The 24,302-nt window shown below is 37.9% G+C and overlaps 1 protein-coding gene across 6 annotated transcripts; it reads right to left on the bottom strand.

The window, feature by feature from the left end:
* Positions 1-805: 805 nt before the first annotated feature.
* Positions 806-24,014, bottom strand: LOC124972265 (gamma-aminobutyric acid receptor-associated protein-like). Of its 6 annotated transcripts, none has more exons than XM_047536643.1 (3): positions 23,659-24,014; positions 11,101-11,220; positions 806-2,826 (listed from the first exon to the last, which is right to left on the bottom strand). In XM_047536643.1, the coding sequence occupies exons 1-2, from the start codon at positions 23,993-23,995 to the stop codon at positions 11,126-11,128; spliced, it is 432 nt and encodes a 143-aa protein (XP_047392599.1). In that variant the 5' UTR covers positions 23,996-24,014; the 3' UTR covers positions 806-2,826; positions 11,101-11,125. The 6 variants fall into 6 exon arrangements, 5 of the variants coding, with proteins under 5 accessions (XP_047392599.1, XP_047392868.1, XP_047392684.1 ...); XR_007106458.1 differs by lacking the exon at positions 806-2,826 and adding an exon at positions 13,727-13,820 and having other exon boundaries at positions 11,195-11,220; positions 23,595-24,014; XM_047536912.1 differs by lacking the exon at positions 11,101-11,220 and having other exon boundaries at positions 23,626-24,014.
* Positions 24,015-24,302: the final 288 nt, after the last annotated feature.

Below are 24,302 nucleotides of genomic sequence, written 5' to 3'. Positions count from 1 at the left end.
AGCTATGATTTTATTCTTTTTAATGTTCTTACCAAAAATGAAACTCTGTCTGATCTGCTTCAAGTTCTGAAGACCAGTTTCCAGGAATTACAGGGAACAGAAGGACAGGCTAACACTATGGGCATACAGTCAATAAAATCCAAACTGTAGGAAACTATATGAAAAATACTCATTTCTTCAACAAGTTAACCAGTTGCAATAGACTTTATTTGATCTGAACAAACATCTGTTAAAAAACAATTATCAGCCAATCAGGAAGATTTGAACACTATCTAGATATTTGATGATAATGAAAATTATTGTAATTTTAGATTTTTTTAAAAAATGTCTTTAGCATTTAGAGGTAACTATTTAATATTGATAAAAATAATATGAAGTCAAAGATTTATTTCAAAATAATTGAAGAGAAGGTAGACTGGTAATGTGGAAGAATGAAGATGGGCTTTAGGTGGGAAATTGTCAAAAGCAGGTAATGGGTACACAAGGTAGTTATAGTACCTGTACGTGTGTACATGTTTGAAATTTTCTATAATACATTTTCTTTATTTTTAAAATTTTTTTTCATACATGTATATGGTGTACTAATGTCTGTCACATTCTACCATCCTTCCCATCCCCACCGCCCTTCCCCTCCTCTCACTCCCCTCTGCATAATCCAAAGTTCCTTCATTCTTCCCTACTCACACCCCACTATGGATCAGCATCTGCTTATCAGAGAAAACATTTGACCTTTGGCTTTTTGGGATTGGTTTATTTCACTTAGCATAATATTCTCTAACTCCATCCATTTACCTACAAATGCCATAATTTCATTCTTCTTTAAGGCTGAGTAATATTCCATTGTTATAATACAATTTTTTAGTTTAAATGGGAATCAATTCTTTATAATAAATTCTAGGAATTGTTTAAGGCAACACAACTTTGAAGGAAACCAAATGCAGAGATGGTAAGAGTATATTGAAATGTAGGTCTAAGAATCATAATCCCAATCCAGATTTAACATGGTATAATGGAAAGGATGGTAATCCGATGGAAGTATTTAAACCCTAACTTTATTATATACCCCAAAACCACCTATCACAGAAGTGAACTCTTGCTCTTCTTTGCCAAATCCAAACCATTATTCTTCCCTCCTAAAAATCTGTGACTTTCCAAATTTATGACTTTGTACTATACCAGTGCTTTTTGTGGAGGGGAGGGGCACTGACACTGGGAATTGAACTCAGGGGCACTTGACCACTGAGCCACATCCCCAGCCCTATTTTGTATTTTTTATTTAGAGACAGGGTTTCACTGAGTTGCTTAGGGCCTCGATTTTGCTGAGGCTGGCTTTTGAACTCAAGATCCTTCTGCCTCAGCCTCCCAGGCTGCTGGAATTACAGGCATGTATCAGTGTGCCCACCTTATACCAAGGCTTTTTGAAGTTTGTATTCATTCTAGCATCAGCCTCATCCATTCCCTTCACCATTTTTCTTATCACCTTGGTGATTTCATTATTCACAGAAAGGCTCTATCCAATACACTGGCCTATCATTTTCTTGAACTTCTCTAATGACTGGACCCTCCAGTCACAGTGCCAGAGTCTTTTTCATAACCAATAACTACAAACTCTCCAAATACCACTGCCTATTTTATAGCTCACTCCCTGGTTCTCAGACTCCAGTAATACTTTGATCCCACCATCCCACTCTGTTGCTCCCCTTCTGTCCTTTCTCCCTGCTTTCCTAGTAGAGATTACATTGCCCTGGTACACTCATTCCCTTACATATATCCCCAACTCTCTTGTCTTTCTTTCCCACTGCCCTACCCACTTGGCAAAACCTCAGCCCTGATTAAAAATAATTTTCCTTTGTGCTTTGCATTTTCACTTGGAAGTCTTAAAATGGTTGGAGGAAAACATCTCAAGGGGTCTCCCAGGGCTGCCAGACAACTCCACTATCCTAATCCATTCATTCTCTCCTTTTCTCAACCTTGTGACACCACTATCCCCTCCTCACTCTCAGTTGTCACTTTTCTTCTCATGACGCTGGGATAATAGAAAAACTCAGGAGAGAACTTTCGCGCCCTCCATTACCTACTAACCATCATTAACTGTGCATTGACAATCCACTGTGACCTTCCTTCCCCATTGAAAGAGATGAACTAACCCTGCCCCTGAGGCCAGATGTCCTCTACCTCTCTCCATACCTGTCACCTCAAATTGCCATCCAATCCTACTGACTCCCTTGTTCCGCTAACACACCAAATGCATTCCTGCCTCACGGTCAATGCATTTGCTGTTCCATCTGCCTGAAATAATTTCCTCCTGACCATCCCTCCCTCTATCCAGGTCTCACCCCAAATGTTACCTTCTTAGAGAGCCCTTCCCTGATCACCCTCTCTAAAATAATACCCCTGACCCTTCCTATCCATGTATTTTTCTTTAATGAATTTATGTACATTATACATTTATACATTTATTTCCATAAATGTACTATTTAACATTACATTAGATGTCTGCTTACTTGTTTATGTGACACCATTGCCCTCAGCGTGTAGAACACTTCTCCTCATGTAGATGCTCCGTACACATTAATTGAATGAAAATGCGATTTTCATACCCAAGACAAGTTAACACATGCTTCCATTTCCTCCATGGTGAAATGGTTTGCCATTGTTTCACAGGGTGTTGTTCAGAGGATCAAAAGAGGTAACAGTCAATACAGTCAAACCTTGAAAACTTGCTAAAGTGAAAGAGGTCAGACACAAAAGACCACGCACTGTATGATTATGAAGCATCCAGTACCGCAAATCCACAGAGATAAGTTGATTAGTAGGTTCCAGGAGCTGTGGAAGGGGAAATGAAGAGTGATTGCTAAGGAGCATGTGACTTCTTTCTAGGGTGATAAAAATATTCTGGAGTTAGATTCAGGTGATGATTGTAAACATCCTAGAACCTACTGAGTTTTATAGTACATATATTATAACAATACAGAAAAACAACTATTTTCTTGCCCTTTTGTCTTTAGCTATACTAATATTAATGGAAAATCTTAATAAATAAAATGTTTTAAGGGAACCTTTAAGAGAGGATTGGCAATGCAATTAAGAACAGTTCAAAAGCAATTTCATTGGGCAGCTGCAGTCGGAAATGCTTTCACATCCTAAATCCATTTTTCCACAGAGCCTTCAATTCTATATATCCAGGAAATAAACACAAGTGGCTTCTTAAAGTTTACTTTTTTCTGTCAATTACCAAATGCTATGGTTTGGATCTAAAATGTCCCCTGAAAGCACATGTCTTAAAGGCTGGGTCCACTAGGCAAAAATGTTCAGAGAAGTGGCCTTTGGAAAGGGATTGGATCATAAGGGCTCTGACCTCATCGATGGAGTGGATCATTGATGGGTTTATAATTTAATGGGATATTAGGGAATGGTGGAAACTTAGGAGGTACAGTCAATTTGAAGGAAGTGAGTCCTTGGCAGGCGTGCTTTTTGAGACTACATCTTGAGCTGGGGTTGTAGCTCAGTGGTAGAGCGCTTGCCTGGCATGTGTGAGAAACTGGGTTTGATCCTCAATACCACATAAAAATAATTAAATAAAATAAAGGTATTGTGTGCATCGACAGCTAATAAATAAATAAAGACTGTATCTTGTCCCCTGGCGCTCTTTCATACTTTTTCTCTCTCCTCACAACTCCCTTTCCCCCTCTCCCCCATCCCAGCTTCCTGAGCAGCTACAGTCCCACTCACCCTCCCCACCATGACATTCTGCCTCAGCACAGGCGCATGCACAGTGGAAGCAGCTGACGTGGACTGAACAGTGAACCAAAATTAAATCTTTCCTCCTTTAAGTCATCTCAGGTATTTTGTCACAGGGCTGGAAAGCTGACTCACACACCAAAGATTTCAAATCTAGACTTACAAAATTAAATCAACACTAAGACTTCTCTGAACCTTCAATCTCTTGCTTCCAACCCCCCTCCAAAAAAAATGTTTTTCAGCATTTAAAAATATCAGTTTTTGTTTCCTGTTGGAAACTCATGGTTCTTTCATAAAAACAAAATGATTAAGTGATGAAGAACTTAGTTACCTTTGTAAGCAAGAAACTACTGAGAAAACCCATAATTATCTTGAAAGAGATATGTAAGCAAACACATTGTTAGTCTTTTGTATTCTTTTACTGGAGGATTTTCTCTAAAGTGGAGGGTAAGGAGCTACATATTAAATTACCTAACATTTTAGAATAGCAGAGTACCAATTTTGAGAGAAGACACAAACCAAAATCTACCTGACAACTTCTTTCCTGATTAGAATCATCTGGTTATTCAATTATATGAAAAGAGAGACCTATGGGTAAGCACTTATTTATTAATCATTTATTTTTTATTACACGAAATCAGTTTACTTTCTTCCCAAGCTTATTTTTGCAAGAGCACATATATCCATTAATGACTCTATTGTTTTACTATAGAAAATATCTCAATTTTATCTCAGTTTCTATTTTAAATTGTCCTTGCATGCAATTATGCACATACAAGAAAGTGGGACACAGTATATACAGGGCCAGAAATATCCATTCAGTGTAGAAATAGTAAATTCCAAGAAATATTTTTCAAGGGGATTCTTTCAAAAACAGAAGAGTTTCATAATAACATGTTTTTAAAGGGTTATAGATAAGTAAGTCAAAGTCAAAGCTTCAGCTTTGTATATTGGGGGTAAACACTGATAAGTTGGGTCAAGAAGATAGAGCAATTTCTTGGTTCTGAAAAGTTCTGCTTCTAGTTATTAATCATATGACAAGTCAGTCATCACCAATGAAATTCTTTCCTGGATTATGCATTTTTGAAGGCTGAGATCAGGTGTAATTGTTTGAATCATAGGGCCTAGTATTTCACTTTTCTACACATCCTTTTTTTTATTCATTGTACACAAATGGGGTACAACTATTGTTTCTCTGATTGTACACGAAGTAGAGACACACCATTTGCGTAATCATACATGTACATAGAGTAATGATGTTTGTCTCATTCTATTATTTTTCCTTCCCTCACCCAATCCCCACTCCTCATTTTCCTCTATACAATCCATCCTTCCTCCATTCTTATCTCCCTCCCACCCCACCCCCCATTATCAGAGAAATCATTCAGGCGTTGGTTTTTTGGGACTGGCTTAGTTCACTTAGCATGATATTCTCCGACTCCATCCATTTACCTTCAAATGCCATAATTTTATTCTTTATGGCTGAATAATATTCCATTGTGTATATATACCACAGTTTCTTTATCCGTTCATTTATTGAAGGGCATCTAGGTTGGTTCCACAATCTAGCTATTGTGAATTGAGCTGCTATAAACATTGATGTAGCTGCGTCACTATACCACCCTGAATACGCCCGATCTCATCTACCCATCTTTTTAACTATGAATACCAGTTTCAATTCTCATTCAGAAAATACACCATCATTTTTACCATTTTAGGAACTAATGAAATTCTTTTACACATTATTAGTGAATCTGAGATGAAGAATGGAACCATCTATTTTGTCATCAAGATAAACAATATCACCATCTCTATTGACTCTTCTAAGATGAAGCATGATGACAGTTTTCCAAGATGTACATAGAGATGCAGATAAGAATAACTTAAAAGCTGTTGCGGGCTGGGGATATAGCTCAGTTGGTAGAGTGCTTGCCTCGTAGGCACAAAGCCCTGGGTTCAATCCCCAGTACTGCAAAAAAAGAAAGAAAGAAAGAAAGAAAGAAAGAAAGAAAGAAAGAAAGAAAGAAAGAAAGCAAGCAAGCTGTTGCATTGGGCAATCACTGTCAGACTTACTTGCACATACTATATCCTAGTTTTTCAGTGGAGTTCTTTATTCTACTTACTTGTTGAATTCTACATCTTCAACAAATAAATGCAAGACTCAACAGATGACCCATGGAGAGGCCACAACCCATGTGAAAACTCCACGATTGCTCTGAAAAAGCTAAAGCTGTCCTGCAAAGACAACTTGACCTTCCATGTCTACAACAGGTTTCCAAACTCAGAACCTACTCTGGCCAGAAGAGTCCTGCCAATGAATGAACAAGTTCAGGTACAGCAACCAGAGGGCTTAGTAACAGGGAACAGCTACTTCCTCAACTTGAGGAATGGAGTTCTACAAAGAACCATCCCCTCATCCTTGTCCTATATTTGTTTTTTACCCTTTGGAGGAGGAAATATGTTTCACATTCTCAAAAATGCTCTATAGGCTACCAATGGGTGCATCAACCCAGCTTATCTGCTGGTTGCCAGTTTTTGATCTCTGATCTTCAGAGACTAACACATAAGAGTTGTTTCCAAACAAAGGAACACTAAATACCACAATTTAAAATAATCTGTCAGTCTTATGACCCAAAGAGCTAATATCTATAGTGATGATCAAATTTCTTTATCTTGTCTTATTTTTCCTCACTATAATAATCTCAATATCAGCATTAGGCTTATGTGTGCAGAGATTTTGTAAATAAGAAAGTGTTCTTATTTTCCTCTTAGTCTGATTCTCACCAAAACATTTTGGGAGTAATAAGAAGAACAAATATGATTAAAACCACATTAAAATGAAATAGTTGAGACCCAGGAGGGGGAAACCATTAAATAATGGTTGTTTAGTCCTGAGGAGGATTCAATCTCAGTTTCCCAAGTTTCTAGGACAAATTCCATCATTTTTTAAAGCACAGCTTATCTGATAAAAGTGATGCTCTCTTTAAAGTCATGATAACTTGGAAGTATAAAAAAATGAAATTTTAAAAATCTCACCTCCCCATATACAAGAATTAAAATGAATTAATTCAGTTTTCAACTTCTCATTAAAAGCAGTTGCCGCTGAGAAACCATGTTTTTCAGTATTTCAACAACATCATTAGTAGCACTAAAATAATATTCTGGTAACACAGAACAATTATCTTAGAGTGCAACGTTTTATTATAAACATCAGCATTGGTACTTGCTAGTTATTGAATCTAACATGTCTGAGGAAGGAAAAAGTAAAAAGAACTTATTTTACAACAAGAATTTCAAATAACCCAATAGGAATGCCATTTCTACCAGGATCTCTCTGTGGAATTACATTGGGAAATAAAAGTGTGTCTCTTTAAATGCAGAAGTTCATGAATCTGGGAACCTTTTTTTTAAAACTATGCACAACAGTCGGCAGCCTCATAATTACATACCCGAAGATTGTTCAAATAAAAAGGGAACAAAGCGCCTAACAAAGTTCAATGCATAAGTCAGGATTGCCTGGAGGTATGAGAAGTTTTATGTCTCTGTTTACTCTAGGAGCAAATTAAATGAATGCGTATTTAATGCATGAATCACAGATATATTTAGTCCACATACTACAGACAGGGAGAAGCAGACGATTCTTTTTTTAGATAAAATGTATTAATGAAAACTGAACATATACCCACAGGTCTGGATACATGCCCCTCCCCCAGAATGCAGTCATGACAAGTATAATATTAAATAATTGTAGCCGGTCGCTCAGTGGCGCATGCCTATAATCCCAGTAGCTCAGGAGGTTGAGGCAGGAGGATGGTGAGTTCAAAGCCAGGCTCACGATAGTGAAGTTCTAAGCAACTAAATGAGACTGTCTCTAAATAAAATACAAAAAGGGCTGGGGATGTAGCTCAGTGGTTGAGTGCTCTGGAGTTCAATCCCCAGTTACCCCCCACCCCCAAATTGTGAAGCAAAAAGGCAAGTTAGGTTTGGGGGTTCTGATTCTGGATAAAAGGCACACGCTATCTCTCAATTATGAAACATGGACACACTTATAAAGCACGTATTTGAGGAAATCTGAAACAAAAAGAACAATAGGTGAATTGGGGAAGACTAGAGTTCAAAGGACTAATAAAAGTAGCACTTTCTTTAAGGTCATAGGTTACTTGGAAATAGAAAAAAATCAAAGATAATTTTTCAAAAATCTCAATGTAACCCTCCCCAGAATACACAAGTATTAAAGTAGATTCAGTTTTCGACTTCTATGAAGCAGTTACTACTGGGAAACTATATTCTTAAATATTTCAATAGTATCACTGGTGGCACTAAAATAATATTCTGGTAATATCTTAGAGCACAATCTAAGATAAGTTTATATCTTATTATGAACAACAGCATGGTACTTGTTAGTGTATTTGATCTAACATATCTGAAGAAGTTAAAAAACAAAATGATGACAAACTGGGCACAGTGGCAGAGCCTGTACTCCAAGTGACTTGGGAGGCTGAGGCAGGAGAATTCCAAGCTTAAAGACAACTTGGCTATCTGAGTAAGACCCCATCTTGAATAAATAAAAAAGGGCTGGGGATATAGCTCAGGGGTGAAATACTCCTGGGTTCTATCCTCTGTACTGTGGAGGAAAATGAAAGGGAAACACACACGCACCCCTTTTTTCTTCTTCTTCTAGTAATCTTTCTTCTATTCTAGTAATCTTTATTCTATTCAGGTTCTTCTAGTAACCTGAATACAATATTACCTCAAATCTGGAAATGGGCACTGGGGCCCAAAAAGAAAAAGCTCTCAGGGAAGCTCTTTGGTTTTCTTTTACAGAACTGGATGCAGGCATCTAAGGCTGAGAGAAAGTACAGAAATTCACCAGAATTTTCTTCTTCTCACTGTTCTTTTGTATTCTTGCTTCCAACGGTCCTGTGATGATAGTGAAGGCCACAGGGGGAGAATACAGGAGGCAACACTCTTAGAGGGGAGAACCTTTCTCGCTGAAAGGTAGAGCTGGGGCACCAAGAGAGTGGTCCAAGGCCTCACTGCCTCTTCCTCTGCATCCTATTGCTGCTTGGCATTGAATGCAACACAGAGAAATGTGCAGCACAGCCAGGTAACTAAAACCTCAGCTTGGTGGCCAGAGGGCCAAAAATGGGAGCATCAGGGACTTGGAAAAGACTAGAGTGGGCTCTCCACTAAGCTATGCATAAATAGAGCTGATCTGAATCAGCATACCAAAGACTCTGAAAACCAAACTAACAGTTATAACATTCCCCTCCACCCTGTCCTAAACTGACCACCAGATGACCCATATGTGGTCAGTTCTGAATAGAGCAGCAGAGGTTTGAAATACTGAGCTGATGTTAGAAACACAGCTTGCATTGAATTTTGCAGCCTTAACCTAACCAGGTGGATTGTCTACTAAAACAAACAAACATGGGGCTGGGGATGTGGCTTAGTGGTTCAGAGGTAGAGTGCTTGCCTAACATGCATGAGGCCTGGATTTGATCCCCTGCACCACACACACAAAAAATAAGAATAAAAATAAATCAGCATTCTCTGCAGTATTCAAACAAGATCCAGAATTTCACAACATATTGTCTAATATGTCCAGAAGACAATGCAAAATTACTCAGGTTACAAAGAATCAAGAAAATCTTAACTTGCATGGTAAAAGATAACCAGACACTAGTACCAACATAACACAGATGTTGAAATGATCTCACAAACTTTAAAACAGCTATTGCACAAATGCCTCAGCAAAATTGTAAATACTCTTAAAACAAGTAGGAAAATAAAAAGTTTAAGCAACAAAGTAAAGATTTTAAAAAGAGGAAATTTTAGAATTGAAAAATACAGCCTCCTGAATAAAGAAAAAAATCCTCAGTCAATGGACTCAAAAGAAGAAAGGAGATGACAGAAGAAAATCAGTAAACTTGAAGATAAGTCAATAGATATTTTCTAATCTGAACAACAGAGAAAGGTGTTTGTTGTTTGTTTGTTTGTTTTAATGAACAAAACCTCAGGAACATTTTTGTTAAAGGTTTAACAGTCATGTCATCAGAGTTCCAGAAAGAGAAGAATAAGGTGCTGAAAAAGTATTTGAAGACATAATGACTGGAACTTTCTGATTTTGGCTAAAGACATAAACATAGATTTTTTTTTTTAATTCAGTGAATTCAAATAAGATAAAGCCAAAGAAATTCATGCCCAGATATCATAATTAACCTACTGAAAACTAGAGGCTGAAAAAAAAAATCTTAAAAGTAAGGGAAAATGATGCACTATCTACAAGGGAGAAGATGATTCAAATAACTGCAAATTTCTCATCAGGCCATGGAGATCAGGAGGAAGTGCACATTTGTCAAGCCTCAAAAGAAAAGAACTGTCAACTTGAAATTGTATACCCACCTAACAATACTTCATGAATAAAGTGAAATAAAAATATTCTCAGATGTAGGAAAATAAGATAATTCATTACCAGTAGACCTTCTCTGAAAGAATCATTAAATAAAGTTCTTCAGATAGAAATGGTACCAGAAAGAAATTTAACTGGAGTGTTCAATCCACTTGCATTTATTTATAGGTGTGAATGTAGGGCTATCATTTTATTATTTGCTTTCTATATGATCTCCCTGTCATTGTTTTCCATTTTTTATCTTCTTTGAGGTTTTTAAATATTTTTATATTACATTTTAGTTCATCTATGTTGATATTGACTCTTTATCTTTGTACAGTTTTTTTATTGTTGTTGTTGTTTGTTTGTTTAGTATGAGGGATTAAACCCAGGCCCTTGCAAATGCTGGACAAGTGATCTACCACTGAGCCACATACCTCCAGCCCATTTTATATATTATTTTGAGACAAGGTCTTATTAAGCTGCCCAGGATGGACTCAGACTGGGGAGTCACACCCACAGTGACCTATTCCTTCCAACCACACCCTATCTTCCTACAACTACCACCCAGAACAGTAGTCTTTTCAAATTATTAATCCATCAAATGTATTTATCCACTGATTATATTATACTTCTCATGATCTTATCTTTTCACCTCTGAACATTTTTTCATTGTCTCACACATGAGCTTTAAGGGAACACCTTACATCCAAACATGAACACGTTCCCTCCCCACTTTGTAATTATCTTATCTCTTTTATTAACATACATCGAAACCTTACAAGACAATTTAAAAAATTTTGCTTTCAACTGTTAAATATATTTGAAAAAACTGATGAATAAAATGGAATAGTCTATTATGTTTACCTACATATTTACCATTGCTATTGCTCCTCCTTCGTTCTTTTGATGAAATTATTTGGTAAAACAAAGTGCATGCTTCCCCCCCTCAGGGCTGATCTGCTCACCAACTGCTGGGCCTCTGATCTGCCATCAACGTAGTCCATGCTGAGTCAATAGTACAGCAACATTCTTATAGGTGAAATGTGTAGTACCTTGGTAGCAGGTTGTGTTGAGCCTGTTCCTCCCTGTAACAGAACCATCTTCAGTCTTAGTTCATTTTCTATTGCTATAATATTTGAGTCTGGGTAACTTATCTTAAAAAGGGTTTATTTTGGCTCATGGTCCTGGAAGTCCTAGAGTATGACACTATCATAAGTGGAAGGGCAAGTGAAAGAGAAGAAAGAGAAAGCCAAGGAAGCTGAACTTTATAACAATCTACTCTTTTGGGAATTAATCCAGACCCATGAAAGCAAGAATTCATTCATTCCTGCAAGATGGCATTCATCTGTTCAAGACTCAATGACTCAAACACCTCTCAATATGTCCCATCTCCCAACATGGCTGTATTGAGGAATTAAGCCTTAACATGGATTTGCATGGACAAACTATGGAAATAGTCCCCTCTTTTCCTCCTTGTCTTCCTCCTCCTTCTCCCTCTTCTCCTTCATCTTATTGTGGTTTTGTTTTGTTTTGGTTTTGGTTTTGCAGTTCTAGGGATTGAACCCAGAGCCTTATGCATGCTAAGCAAATACTTTTTACCACTAAACTATATCCTAAGACCTATTTTATTTTATTTTATTTTATTTTATTTCTGTACAGGGTCTTTCTAATTGCCCAGACTGTCCTCAAACCTGTGTTCCTGCTACCTAAACTTCACAAGTAGCTAGAATTGTAAGTGAGCACCACTAGGTTCAGCATGGCGATATTCTTTATATGAATTTGTCTTCCCTCCCTACAGCACGTCTTCCAGTGGCATCTTCCATGGACTTGCAGAATGCTTTATCCTTGATCATAACTTTGGTTCTATGCAAAGAATTCATTTTACAACAAAAGACATGTGTTGTAGGATATGTGCTCTGATTTCATCAGCTCTATACTTATCCCATCACTCGGAATCAATTACCTGCTAGAATGGTAGAGAGACCACCTAAAGGCCAAATTGTGGTGCCACTGAGAGACAACCCCCTGTGCAAAGACGATGTACTGTCACAGGACACAGTATGTGCTCTGTATCAGCAATCAATATATGATATTGTTTATATAATAGCAAGATACAGAAGTCACAGAATAAAGGGGTATAATTATGGGGGAAGAGCTTTCCTCTCACTATGATAACTCACAACTCTCTCACAGAATTTTTGCTTCTTACTCTGAAACTTTGAACTTGATTGACTCAGAGCTTTTAGCTCAAATGAGAAGAATGCATTAACCAAGGGACACAAAAATATCTCTATTGAATTGTAATCTGAAAAAACCACCTGACAGTTTTTTGGCTTCTCAAGCCACAGAACTAACAGACAAGAAGAGAAGTATATCAGGCAGTTATTGCTGCAATAATACTGCATAACAAACAACCACAAAAATCTCAGGGACATGCAATAATGACTACTCTCTATCACAGGTCTGCAGATCAGTTGCAGCAGCTATGCCACTAGGCTACAAGTCAATTTGCTATACATGTCTCATTTTGCTGCCTGGAAGAAGGAGCAGTGGCTGCCTACAGCATGCCTCTTCAGGTCTAGACTTGAAGCTAGTGTGTTATCTCTGCTCAGGTTCCACTGGCCAAAGGAAATCATGAGGCCAAAGCCAAGGATACATATATTCAACGTTTCTAATTTTTGTGCTTCGAATTTCTTATTGGTTCCTACAGGCTATCTTGGTTTTAACTTCTTCAATCTCTGCTGTTCATATTTGATATTTCCCTTGGACAACTGCTGACACACTTTCCTTCCTGATCTATAAGTTGCAAGTATTCTCACCCTTCTCTAATCTACTGATCTACCTTGTTCCCAACCTTACACACACTGGAATCTTGCCTGAGTTTCTATGTTCCTGTAGGAAATTTAGACCAAACCCTTGCTTCTTTTCCAATTTAAAATATAATGGAAGAGGACTAACCTTTTTGGAGATCCTGCTATGTGCCAAGCACTAACTCATATACCATCTCATTCATCTTCATAACTCTAAGAAACAGGACTTGCAAACCCCACAACACAGATGAGAAACCTGAGCCTAGAAAGGGAAAGTAACTCACCAATTACAGAACTGGTAAGTGATTTTTAGAATTCACACCAAAAAATACAACTGATGACAAAACTTAAGCTTTCTCTCTTTATCCCACTCCTCCCCCAAACACCTGACTTTTTTCAGTCACAGGCTTAACCCTTTTAATCAAATCTGGGTTCTAGCTGTTGTCTTTGGGAAATCTGAACAAGTGACTTCATTGTCTTAGGGAAAATGCCCCAAAAGAAGTCAAAGCCTGCTGAGTGCAGTGGCACATGCTTGTAATCCCAGCAGCTAGGGAGGCTGAAGCAGGAGGATTGTAAGTTCAAAGCCAGCCTCAGCAATTTAGGGAGGCCCTAAGCAACTTGGTGAGATCCTGTCTTAAAATTTAAAAAAATATACATTAAAAAGGGCTGGAGATATGGCTCGTGGCTTGGTAGTTAAGCACCCTGGGGTTCAACCCTCAGTACCCAAAAAAAAAAAAAAAAAAAAAAAGTCAAAGACTTAGGATTAAAGGAAATTACTTACTCTGTGCCAAGACTATGGAAAAAACTTGGTGAAGAAGGCAGAAACAAAATGTTGGCTGGGTGGAGATGAAGGCGGATGTACAGAGCGGGTGAGCCTAAGTGACAGGGGTGATAAAACACAGAACTGTGCTTGGAAATAGGGAGAGGTCTGCTTCTATAAGAATGGGGGACAACTGCTGCCCAGGAAGAGAAAAGAGGCTTAACATCCAGTTGGGAGGAATATCTGAGGCAAGGCTGTGTATAGAAAGAGGAGTGAGTGCTTTTTCCTCGAATGGAAATCACAGTGAAGTAAGTAGCAATTACTGCCAAGACCTGTCAAGGCTGAAGGGAAACAAGGATTTCATCCCGTCCTTTTATATTAACAAAAGAATGAACCAAACTATAAACTAATTCTCTGTGTAAACATTCCAAAACTGTAACTGGAGAAACAAAGAGAGCTTGGTATGCTTAAGGACCCAAGAATATGTGTGAATGAGGTCAATTACAGGCCACGGACAGAGAAAGGCAAAGAGGAATTAGGAAGGTGAGTTATTACTAGAAAGGCTACCAAAGGAAGTCTCCCTTTGGGAAGAAGTAGAGCAGATATTCACCAGTATCACCAGCAAGATGATTAACACCTACAGCAATTGAAATTAAAACCATAATTTAATGAAAGTTTTCAGGAATGTATAATGGATTTCTCTCTAAATACTTTAAAATCCTAGAAATACAAAATTGCACCCTGTAGATGTAATTTTCTTACATGGAAATTAACACTTTCACTATAAATTGTCTTCCTGCATTTCTGAACCCATAAACATAAGAATTACTGATGAATTCCAGTTACCTGTGGCTAAGAAAAGGAAGGGAATGATACTTTTTGTGTCCTTTGAAAAACAAGCAATGGATCAAAGTTACTCGCTTGGTTCATTTAATATGTCCTCAAAGTGTGACAAATCCATTTTGAAAATATGTGTTTGCTTTCACTGGCATAGTATAATATTTCAAAACTTTGGACTCAAAGGGCTGTCATTTAATTTTTGATTAGTGACAGAATTTTGGTGTGAAAAAACTGCTTGGGTTGTCATCACGTCCATTTGCATACAAGATTCTAAATGTGGGGCTCTTCTTGAATTTTAACAATTTTACCACACTATTATATATACAACTTTGTATGTGGCATCACTTGATCCTGAACATCTCTCCCCTCCAAGTGCCCCTCCCCTCTCCTGCTCAAGTCCTTCAGGGTCTTATTGTTTGTAAGAATACATTCTGCCTGTCATTCCACCCTCACTGCTTTAATCTGTGCTGGTGCTGTAACAAAATGCTATAAACTGGTGGCTTATAAACAACAGAAATTTCTTTGTGGCAGTTCTCGAGGCTGGGAAGTCCAAGATCAAGGTGGCAGCAGACTTGGTGGCTGGTAAGAGCCTGCTTTCTGACTCACAGGTGGTGCCTTTGTCCTGTATCCTCTCATCCTCACTCTCCAACCACGCTGGCCACATTTCCGTTTCACAAGCCTGCCCAAACTTTTACAGATAGGGGACTTCACACAAAAATTTCTCTTTGCAGAGCATTCAGGGTCAGCTCTTTTTCATCCTTCAGGTTGCAACTCCAAACTTACTGCAACAAAGGGTTTCTGATCATAACATATGTCACAAACTGTAATTAATTCTTTACTGATATATATTTACTTGTTTACTGTCTCCCCCACTAAGATGTAAGCTCCAAGGCAGAAAGAACCAAGCACAGGTAGAACTCAACTTATCTTTCAAGTTTCAGTTCAACTATTGTTCTTTGTATCCTTAGCACATAGTCAACAGCTGATGAATGAATGAATGAATGAATGGAAAAGGAGTGAGGCAAAAGACAGTGGCCTTAATACAGAAACATGAATCATTCTAAGACTGTGAGAAAAAGAGAATCTTATTTTCCAATGCTAGGGATGGAACTCAAGGCCTTGCATGTGCTAAAAAATATTCTCTACTGCTGAACTACTTCTCCAGAACCCTCCAAAGAGATTTCTGAAATGGAAGTACTCAACAAAATCCATGGTGTTGATAATATATTATTATCTATAAACTTCATAATTATTCGCACTAGGATAAAGGTGTCAATTGACTCAGGTGGTGACAAAATTGACTGATTCAAAGTCGTTCCATTAATATTAAAATTATAGCAATTTTTTTAATCTGATAAGTTGACAATACCTGTTACCACCCTCCATCACAGAGCTAATGAGAAGAGCAAATAAGTTCTTCCAACTTGAATACATGCCACTAAAAAATGTCTTCAGACATTATTTATAATTATCTGGCTTAACAAAAGGAGAGGTAAGTTATTGTTTAAAATTGGACATTTTCTATCATCCACTATAATAGATACATTTCTATTAAAGTGTAACATTTAAGAGGAATGTAGCTTGACATATATATTAAATGCTAGATATGTTTTAAATAACTGATATTTATAACTTCTGTTTTGCTTTGTAGAATATTAACATTAATGCATTAACTATTGAAATGCCATTAAGGAAGACAATATTTTAATGGTTCATATCATTCATAGTTATAAGCTGTGACTTGTTACTAATAAACAGAATGACCAATTGTTATTCTCCTTTTCAAAAGAAGAATGCTATTTGGATAAGGATTTGTATTATTAGAAAATGTGAATTGTAGGAGATAATATTTACATTATTTGTTGAGTAGAAGTCCTAATCTCTCTTCTAATTACTTTTCCCCCAAAACAAGCTGCCAAATTGTCCTCATAATAATAACTTACATTTAAATGGCACTTTTCATTTTTACTCAATCTGTCTCTATTTTAGGAATAAAATAGGGCAAGCCTTGCCTAGGAATTCACTTTCCAACTGTGAATGTCAAAGACCATTCCAATTTTAGGGAGTTTTTTTTTTTTTTTTTTTTTTTTAACATTTCACAAATTGGAAACAGTTCTCTGAACTATCAACAACAAACTAGAAACTGAAATTCATTTTTTAATGGAAGCATTGAGATCATAAATCATGATAGGCAGAGAGGAGAAATGTCATCTCAAATGAGTAAAACAATCCTCCAAGAACCAGAACTCTTGAGCACAGACCAAAAGGGTATCGTCAAATGCACGTGTTTGTTATTTTAGGGTTGCTCTTGAGAGCTGGGGCTAGTGGAAGAGCCTCATTTCTATTGGCTGCTATAAATAAAGTTTGAATCATTATATCATGTTTTAAAAGGGTTTATAGAAATACCAGGCATAGCTTTTAGTATAGCAATTTATACAACTACCTCTCTAAATACATGTCTTGGAATCCTTGTTAAGCCAAGTAATAAGGGGCATTACCACTTCTACTGAGGCATATTTGTGTGACAGATTAGACCCTGTTTAGGCACTTATTTACAGGTCAAAGCCTGCAGGCCTTGAAAGGAGAAAGCAGGGAGTTCACCGCCTGGCCTCCAGCTCTCAGGCAGCTGTGTAATCCCACGGAACCTGTCTGGCAGCTCAGAATAACTGCTGCCGTTTGCAGATAAGACCCTCTTGGAAAGCCTGATAGCCCTTGTCAATAAGGAAACTGCAGAGAGCAGCTGGAATTTTCCAAAGCATCAAAACAAATTCTCCAATTTGAAAACGTGTTCATACCAGGCATTAAGAGAGACAGCTGTTGAATATGATTTTTGTTAAGATAAATGGCAAATCTTTGCTTCTCAAAGATCAGTCATAGACAAATCTGTAATCTTATCTTGATCATAAACAACCATTGTTTGGTAATCTGTTGCATCACTGAAGCAAAATAAACCACCATAGCCATAGAAACAGGCTAACATTGGATTTCCACAGCTCTTTCAGCAAGAGTTGGAAAGTGCTATCAAAACATGATGAATGTTTCATGATTTCCCCAGTGGAGAAGTATAGCTGATCCAATTTTTAATTAGCCTGAATTTTCTTGTTTCTAGAAAAGGAGAATTGGCCTAGGTCAGAGAGCAAATGAGTGTCCAAACCATAGCCCATGACAGAGTGAGGCCCAGCCAGAGCAGGACTGAGGCTGCCTAGCACTCTGCAGCCCTCACACAGGTCAGCTGACCTGATCCACAGCTCCACCCTGACACCACTCAGGAACCAGAGAAAGTTCCTGAAATGCTGCTCAGTCTATACCTTTTGCTTTTCAAAAATTCTGGTCACTAAAGAGAGCATTTATTAATGAAATCCAGATACCAATAAGCTTCTCTTTGTGAAAGAAAAGTTACCAGAACATAATTCACAAAAAGACCGTGAAGATGTTTTAGTCAGAGAAGGAAGGAAAAGACTGTGGGTAGACAGCAGTGAGAGGGCTGGAAGGTAAAAGCCCTGTGTGCATCGTGTGGTTGAGCTGTTTGAGCAGTGCCCTCTCTCTCTAGGTATCATCAGCCACTGGTTATTCTGACCCTGTCCCTAATTGTCCTCTCCTTTTAATACATCACTGTTTAGTATAAAAGGCAAGAGTTTTTGCCAGGATTATGACTTCACATTCCCTTGAAATAAAAAACAAACAAACAAACCCGTCACCTGTTGGCTTACAAGGCTAAGACAGGAGGATTGTGGGTTCAAAGCCAACCTCATCAATTTAGCGAGGCCCTAAGCAACTCAGTGAGACCCTGTCTCTAAATAAAATACATGAAAGGCTGGGCATGTGGCTCAATGGTTAAACACCCTGTGTTCAAACCCTGGTACCAAAAAAAGAAAGAATAAAAAAGAAAAGAAAAAGAAAGAAACCAAAACCCCTCTTCACTTGTTTAAAACAATTATTTGTTCATATGAATGGGTTTACCATGAGATAATCACCTAAAACTGTATATTCTGTGTTTAGGCCACAAAGTGCTCTAATGTATTCATTTTAGCATGTTGATAACCGTAGATGTCATTTAAGTTTAAGGAAGCAGAGTGAAGAAATGAAACTATTAAATAGCAGTTCTCCAGATAATGTGAGTCATGGAACAAAGAAAATTAAAGATTTTATTGAAAGAATGAAGAGAAATGAATCTTTTAACAAATGTTGTTCTTTTGAATCACAATGAAAAGTTTCTTTTTTTAAAATATTTTTTTCATTGTTGAAGAACTTTTATTTTATTTATTTACTTACATGTGGTGAGAATTGAGAATGAGAATTGAACCCAGTGCCTCACACATGCTAGGCAAGAGCTCTGCCACTAAGCTACAACCCCAGTCCTGAAATGTTTCTTAACAAAAACTCAGGTCAAATGAATTGAGGTTTTTACTACATTTTATTATCTAAAGTGGAATACTGGATAAAACAAAATTGCTTGTTTTTTTCCTCTTATAAGGAAGGGTTTGAAACCAGGACCTCTTGCAAGTTAGGCAAGAACACTACTATTGAGCTACACCCCAGCCCTTCTTATTTTTATTTTGAGACAGGGTCTTTGCTAAGTTGCCCAGACTGCCCTGGAACTTGCAATGCCTTAGCCTCTCCAGTAGCAGGGAGTAAGGTGTGCATTATCACGCCTGGGGACAAAAGCAAATTTTAAAAACCTTAAATATTTTTATTGTTTTAAATTAAATTTAAATAAGTTAGATTATTCAATATTATATTTTAAGTATTTTCATGACAACATTTCAAGTTTCTCCCTAAATTAAAATCAACTTCACTAGAAGTTTATTGAGGATTTTTATTTGTTTCCCCCAGAATGAAAATAGTTTTGTGTTTTTCTGATTATGTAAATAAAGCTCTTTTAAAAATTTGAAACTAATTTTACATATGTATTATATATATATATATATATATATATATATTTATTTATAGGTATGTATGTGTGCTTATATATATATGAAAATAAAAGTGACCTGATACCTCCTCATCCTGAAAGGCATCACCCTACACTATAAACATTTTGGTGATTGCTTTCATGCATCTCATATGTCTACATTCAAATTTATACAGCTAGAATAACATACACACTGTTTTTATTATGGCACTTAATTTTTTAATGATATTGCTTGGTTGGATGTTTTCCTTATCCCAGAGAATTAATAGCAAAGTTCATACCATCTCGTGGTATGAATATGTCCTTTTTTTTTCATGGTGCTGGGGATCAAACCCAGAGTCTTGTGCACACTAAGCAAGTGCTCTACCAATGAGCTACATTCCCAGTCCAAATACGTCCTTTCCTTTTCCCATGCTCATATAGTTAGATACATACACTCTCTGTACACGCACATACGTGTATGTGTGTGATCGGCACTTTTGTGTGTTTTGCATGTCTCATCTAAACTAAGAAAACATCCAAAAAACTGGATAATTCTAACTCATTCTTTTTAAAGGCTGCATAATTTTTCCATTGGTCCACAAGATGAACCATAATTTAATCATTTTGTACCTAATGTCTAATTTTTAAATTTTTTCCAATGGCAAACAAAGATGCAACAAACATCTTTATATGTAGATCCTTTCATACTATTTCTTTTATTTTATTTAAGTAGTAAAATGCCTACAAATAGGATTGCTGAGAAGATATATACACTTAACATATACATATATAATTTTAAGTTTACTTTCCAGAGAATTATAACACTTCACATTCCCACTAGCATTGTGTGAGGATGCCCTTTTCCATACATTCCTGAAAGTGGTAGCTGTTTTGTCCCAGTTTTATTTTTGCCAATCTGATATCTATAAAGGAATATTTTGTTTGTCACTTTAATTTTCAATTCCCTGATACCTCATGAAGTTAGCCATTTGGCATCTTTTCCTTTTTTCTGGTCATCTTGGATTTGCTCTTACATGACTTGTCTATTTACATCCTTTTTTCTGTTTTCTATTGTTACCATTTCCTTAGTTTTCTTGTATTGGAAAATTCTTAACCCTTTATTTCTCATATGTGCTAGGAATATTAACTAATTTATCTTTTGTCTATTGAATTTGCTTGGGGTATTTTTTCCTCACTAATATTTTTATCTTTGAATAGTTATTTACATGTGTTTACAGTTCCTGCTTAAAAATCCCTTCCATATCTGGGACTAAACTTCTTTTTATTTTATCTTATTAATTAAAAAAATTTTGCTGGGTATAATATAGTGTTTTGAATTATGTTTACATTGTAGAGTGGCTTGATTGAGCTAACAAATGAGAAATCTCACATGCTCCTTTTTGTGGTAAGAATGCATAAAACCCATCTTAATGATTTTGAAGGATACAATGTATTATTAGTATAACCACCACCTTGTACAATAGATCTCTTAAATTTGTTTTTCTTTATTTAAATTTTTTTAGATGTTGATAGACCTTTATTTTATTCATTTATTTACACATGGTGCTGAGGATTGAACCCAGTGCCTCACACATGCTAGGCGAGCATTCTACCACTGAGCCACAACCCCAGCACCTGTTTTTTCTAACTGAAATTTTGTAGGCCTAAATTTCCATTGTTACACTTTTTTACATTTCTATCTCAAAACGATCAGAAATTTGTTTATATAAGGTCAACGGTCTCACTTTCACTCTACCACTTGTATAATGAGGTATTTATCAGTGAACTATGTGAACTCAGTCATCTTTAACCACTAAATTGACACAATTTGCACATACTAAATTACCATATCTCTTAGGATCAGGGGTGTGTTTAAAATATGTACAATTAAAACAGCATGGGCACAGACCAGCAAGAACACATTCAGTCTGTAACCACTGCTATAGGGATACTGTGCAAAACAAGTGGATAGCAGCAGTTCTGCCTTGAAGTTATTTCCAGGTTTTCTATTCTGTTTCAATAACTTGTTTGTCTATTCCTATGCCAGGATCATATTGTTCTAATTTGGAGTATTTTAATATGTGAACAAGCATGTCCTTCACATTATTTTTTTTTTTAAATAACTTTCTTGGTTCTTCTTGGATATTTATTCTTACATAGAAACTTTTAAGTTCTGTTTATCCAGCCCTCAGTCATAAGTTATTTTCCTATAAATAAATTGTGATAAAGTTACATCAGTTTTGAGACATATTAAAGAAACTACTATTTCTCTTTTATTATTTATTCTCCCCTTCTTTAGTAATAAGTTTTGACTGGGCACATAGTTCTTCAGAACAAACACTTTATTGCCCAGCCTGCTTTGCAGCTGTGGCCATGTGACTAAGTTTTAGCCAATAAGATGTTAGTAAAAGTGATATCCGCAACTTCCAGGTCTTACTCTGCAGTAACCCTATCTAGGACTCTGCCCAGATTCCCCTTAAGAACTGCAGAACTGATCCCCAGCACCACAAAAAAAAAAAAAAAAAAAAAAAAAAAAAAAAAAAAGAAAGAAAGAAAGAAAAGAAAAGAAAAAGAGAAGAACTGCAGAACTCTCCCTCAGCTGTTGGCTCTCAGCTGCATGCTGCTCCAAGAACTGCCATCAGCTGTAGAGAGCCACCTCACCTATGATTGTTTCTTCTTTCCAAGGGCAGCTCATATGCAATCACTAGTTGGTCCAGTCCTCTTGTTTAAGAGGAACTCTATAGGGTCATTATAGCTCCAGAAATTTTTGTAGAGTTGGCTGGACTTTTGTTATAATCAAATCACACTTCCCTCTTTGCCTGATACCTCCTCCTCCAGATACTGATCTCAAGCCCATTCCCAATACGTTTCCTGCTGTCGATATCTATCTTAGAGACTGTATCCCTGGGAACTGACCTCGGACAAGTCCTTAAAGGAAAGAGCTGGAAGCAGATATGGCAGAGGATCAAGGGAAAAGAAACCTGGGTCTCTCTTTAGAAAACTTGGAATGGAACCACCATTTGACCCAGCTATCCCACTCCTTGGCCTATAACCAAAGGACTTAAAATCAGCATATTACAGAGATACAGCCACATCAATGTTCATAGCTGCTCAGTTCACAATAGCCAGATTGTGGAACCAACCTAGATGCCCTTCAGTTGATGAATGGATAAAGAAACTGTGGTGTATATATACAATGGAATATTACTCAGCCATAAAGAATGATAAAATTATGGCATTTGCAGGCAAATGGATGAAATTGGAGAATATCATGCTAAGTGAGATAAGCCAATCTCAAAAAACCAAAAAACGAATGATCTCGCTAATAAGTGGATGATGACACATAATGGGGGGTGGGAGGGGTTAGTGTTAGGGTTAGAGTTAGGGTTAGGGAGGGGGGCAAGAATGGAGGAAGGAAGGACTGTATGGAGGGAAAAGAGGGGTGGGAGGGGTGGGGGGAAGGGAAAAAATAACAGAATGAATCAAACAACATTACCCTATGTAAATTTATGATTACACAAATGGTATGCCTTTACTCCATGTACAAACAGAGAAACAACATGTATCCCATTTGTTTACAATAAAAAAAGAAAAGAAAAAAATTTTAAAAAAATTAAAAAAAAAATAAAAAAAGAAACCTGGGTCTCTGGTTTTGTGGAGTACTTTACCATTCCTGAAAAGCCCACCCAGACTTTCACATAGGGAAAAATAGCTTCTAGATTGTTTACACCACTGTTAGTATTGATGTGTTCGAATACCAAATTACTAACTTTTTTCCCACCCAGCTTGGTGGTTTCCTCTTTATTGATGTGTCTCCTACCTTCCCCCAACAATTTCAGGCCCTTCCATCTACCCCGCAAAAAGGTAATAAAAGGAAGGGATCATTGGAGTTCTGAGCTCCCTGGGCAGTTAGAAAGGAACAGAAACCAGAACAATCACTGGAGGTGACAGAGATCCATACTCAGTAAGTCTAAAATGGAGTCGGGATGGAGGACAAAGAAAGGTGGGAGAAAGGAAAGGTACAAGAGGCCACCATTACCCCTCCTGCAAAGAGGGACTGGAGAGAAAGTCTCAACATTAAGAAGCGCAGGTCCGAAGAAGGAAGGTAGTGTCTGAGCCTGAAAGAGAAGGTGGAGGTCAAGAAAAGGGTGCCACCTCTCTCTCTCTGTGGAACGGGACCCCCCACCTCAGGGGCAGCGGCGTCACAGACCGCAGACACTTTCATCACCGTAGGCAAAGCACAGAAAGGAGTCTTCCTCGAGGTGTTCCTGGTGTAGCTGACCTACAGTGGCACTCGTGGGTCGGACGACGTTCTCCACGAAGAAAACCAAGGCACCCTCAGCTCGGAGGTGAATTCGCTTCCGGATCAAGAAGTAGAACTGACCGACTGTGAGATCAGAAGGCACCGAGTACTTCTTTTTGTCCAGATCTCCCATCCGAGCTTTAGGAGCCTTTTCTACTATTCCTGGGATCCTGTCCGGATAGCTCTTTCGGATCTTCTCGTCCTCGGAGCGGCGCTTTCCCAACGAATGAGCCTCTTTGTACACAAACTTCATCCTCCCGGAACCCGGCTGGACAGAGCTGGGCAGCGGGAACCCGGGGAGGGGGAGGGCCGGGAGGGGGCGGGAGTGGGAGTGAGAGAGGGAGAGGAAGGGGGAGGGGGGAGGGGGAGGGGGAGGGGGAGGAGGAGGGAGTAGAAGGGGGAGGGGGAGGAGGAGGGGAGGGGAGGGGGAGGGGGGGAGGGGGAGGGGGAGGGAGTAGAAGGGGGAGGGGGAGGAGGAGGGGAGGGGAGGGGAGGGCCGGGAGGGGGAGGGGGAGGGGAAGGGGGAGGATGGGGGGTTGGCGGCGACCAGCGGGCGGACT

Source organism: Sciurus carolinensis, chromosome 1, assembly GCF_902686445.1.
Source record: "Sciurus carolinensis chromosome 1, mSciCar1.2, whole genome shotgun sequence".
Lineage (NCBI taxonomy): Eukaryota > Metazoa > Chordata > Mammalia > Rodentia > Sciuridae > Sciurus > Sciurus carolinensis.
The sequence above is the reverse complement of the archived record's forward strand: the minus strand, read 5'-3'. Positions and strand labels throughout refer to the sequence as shown.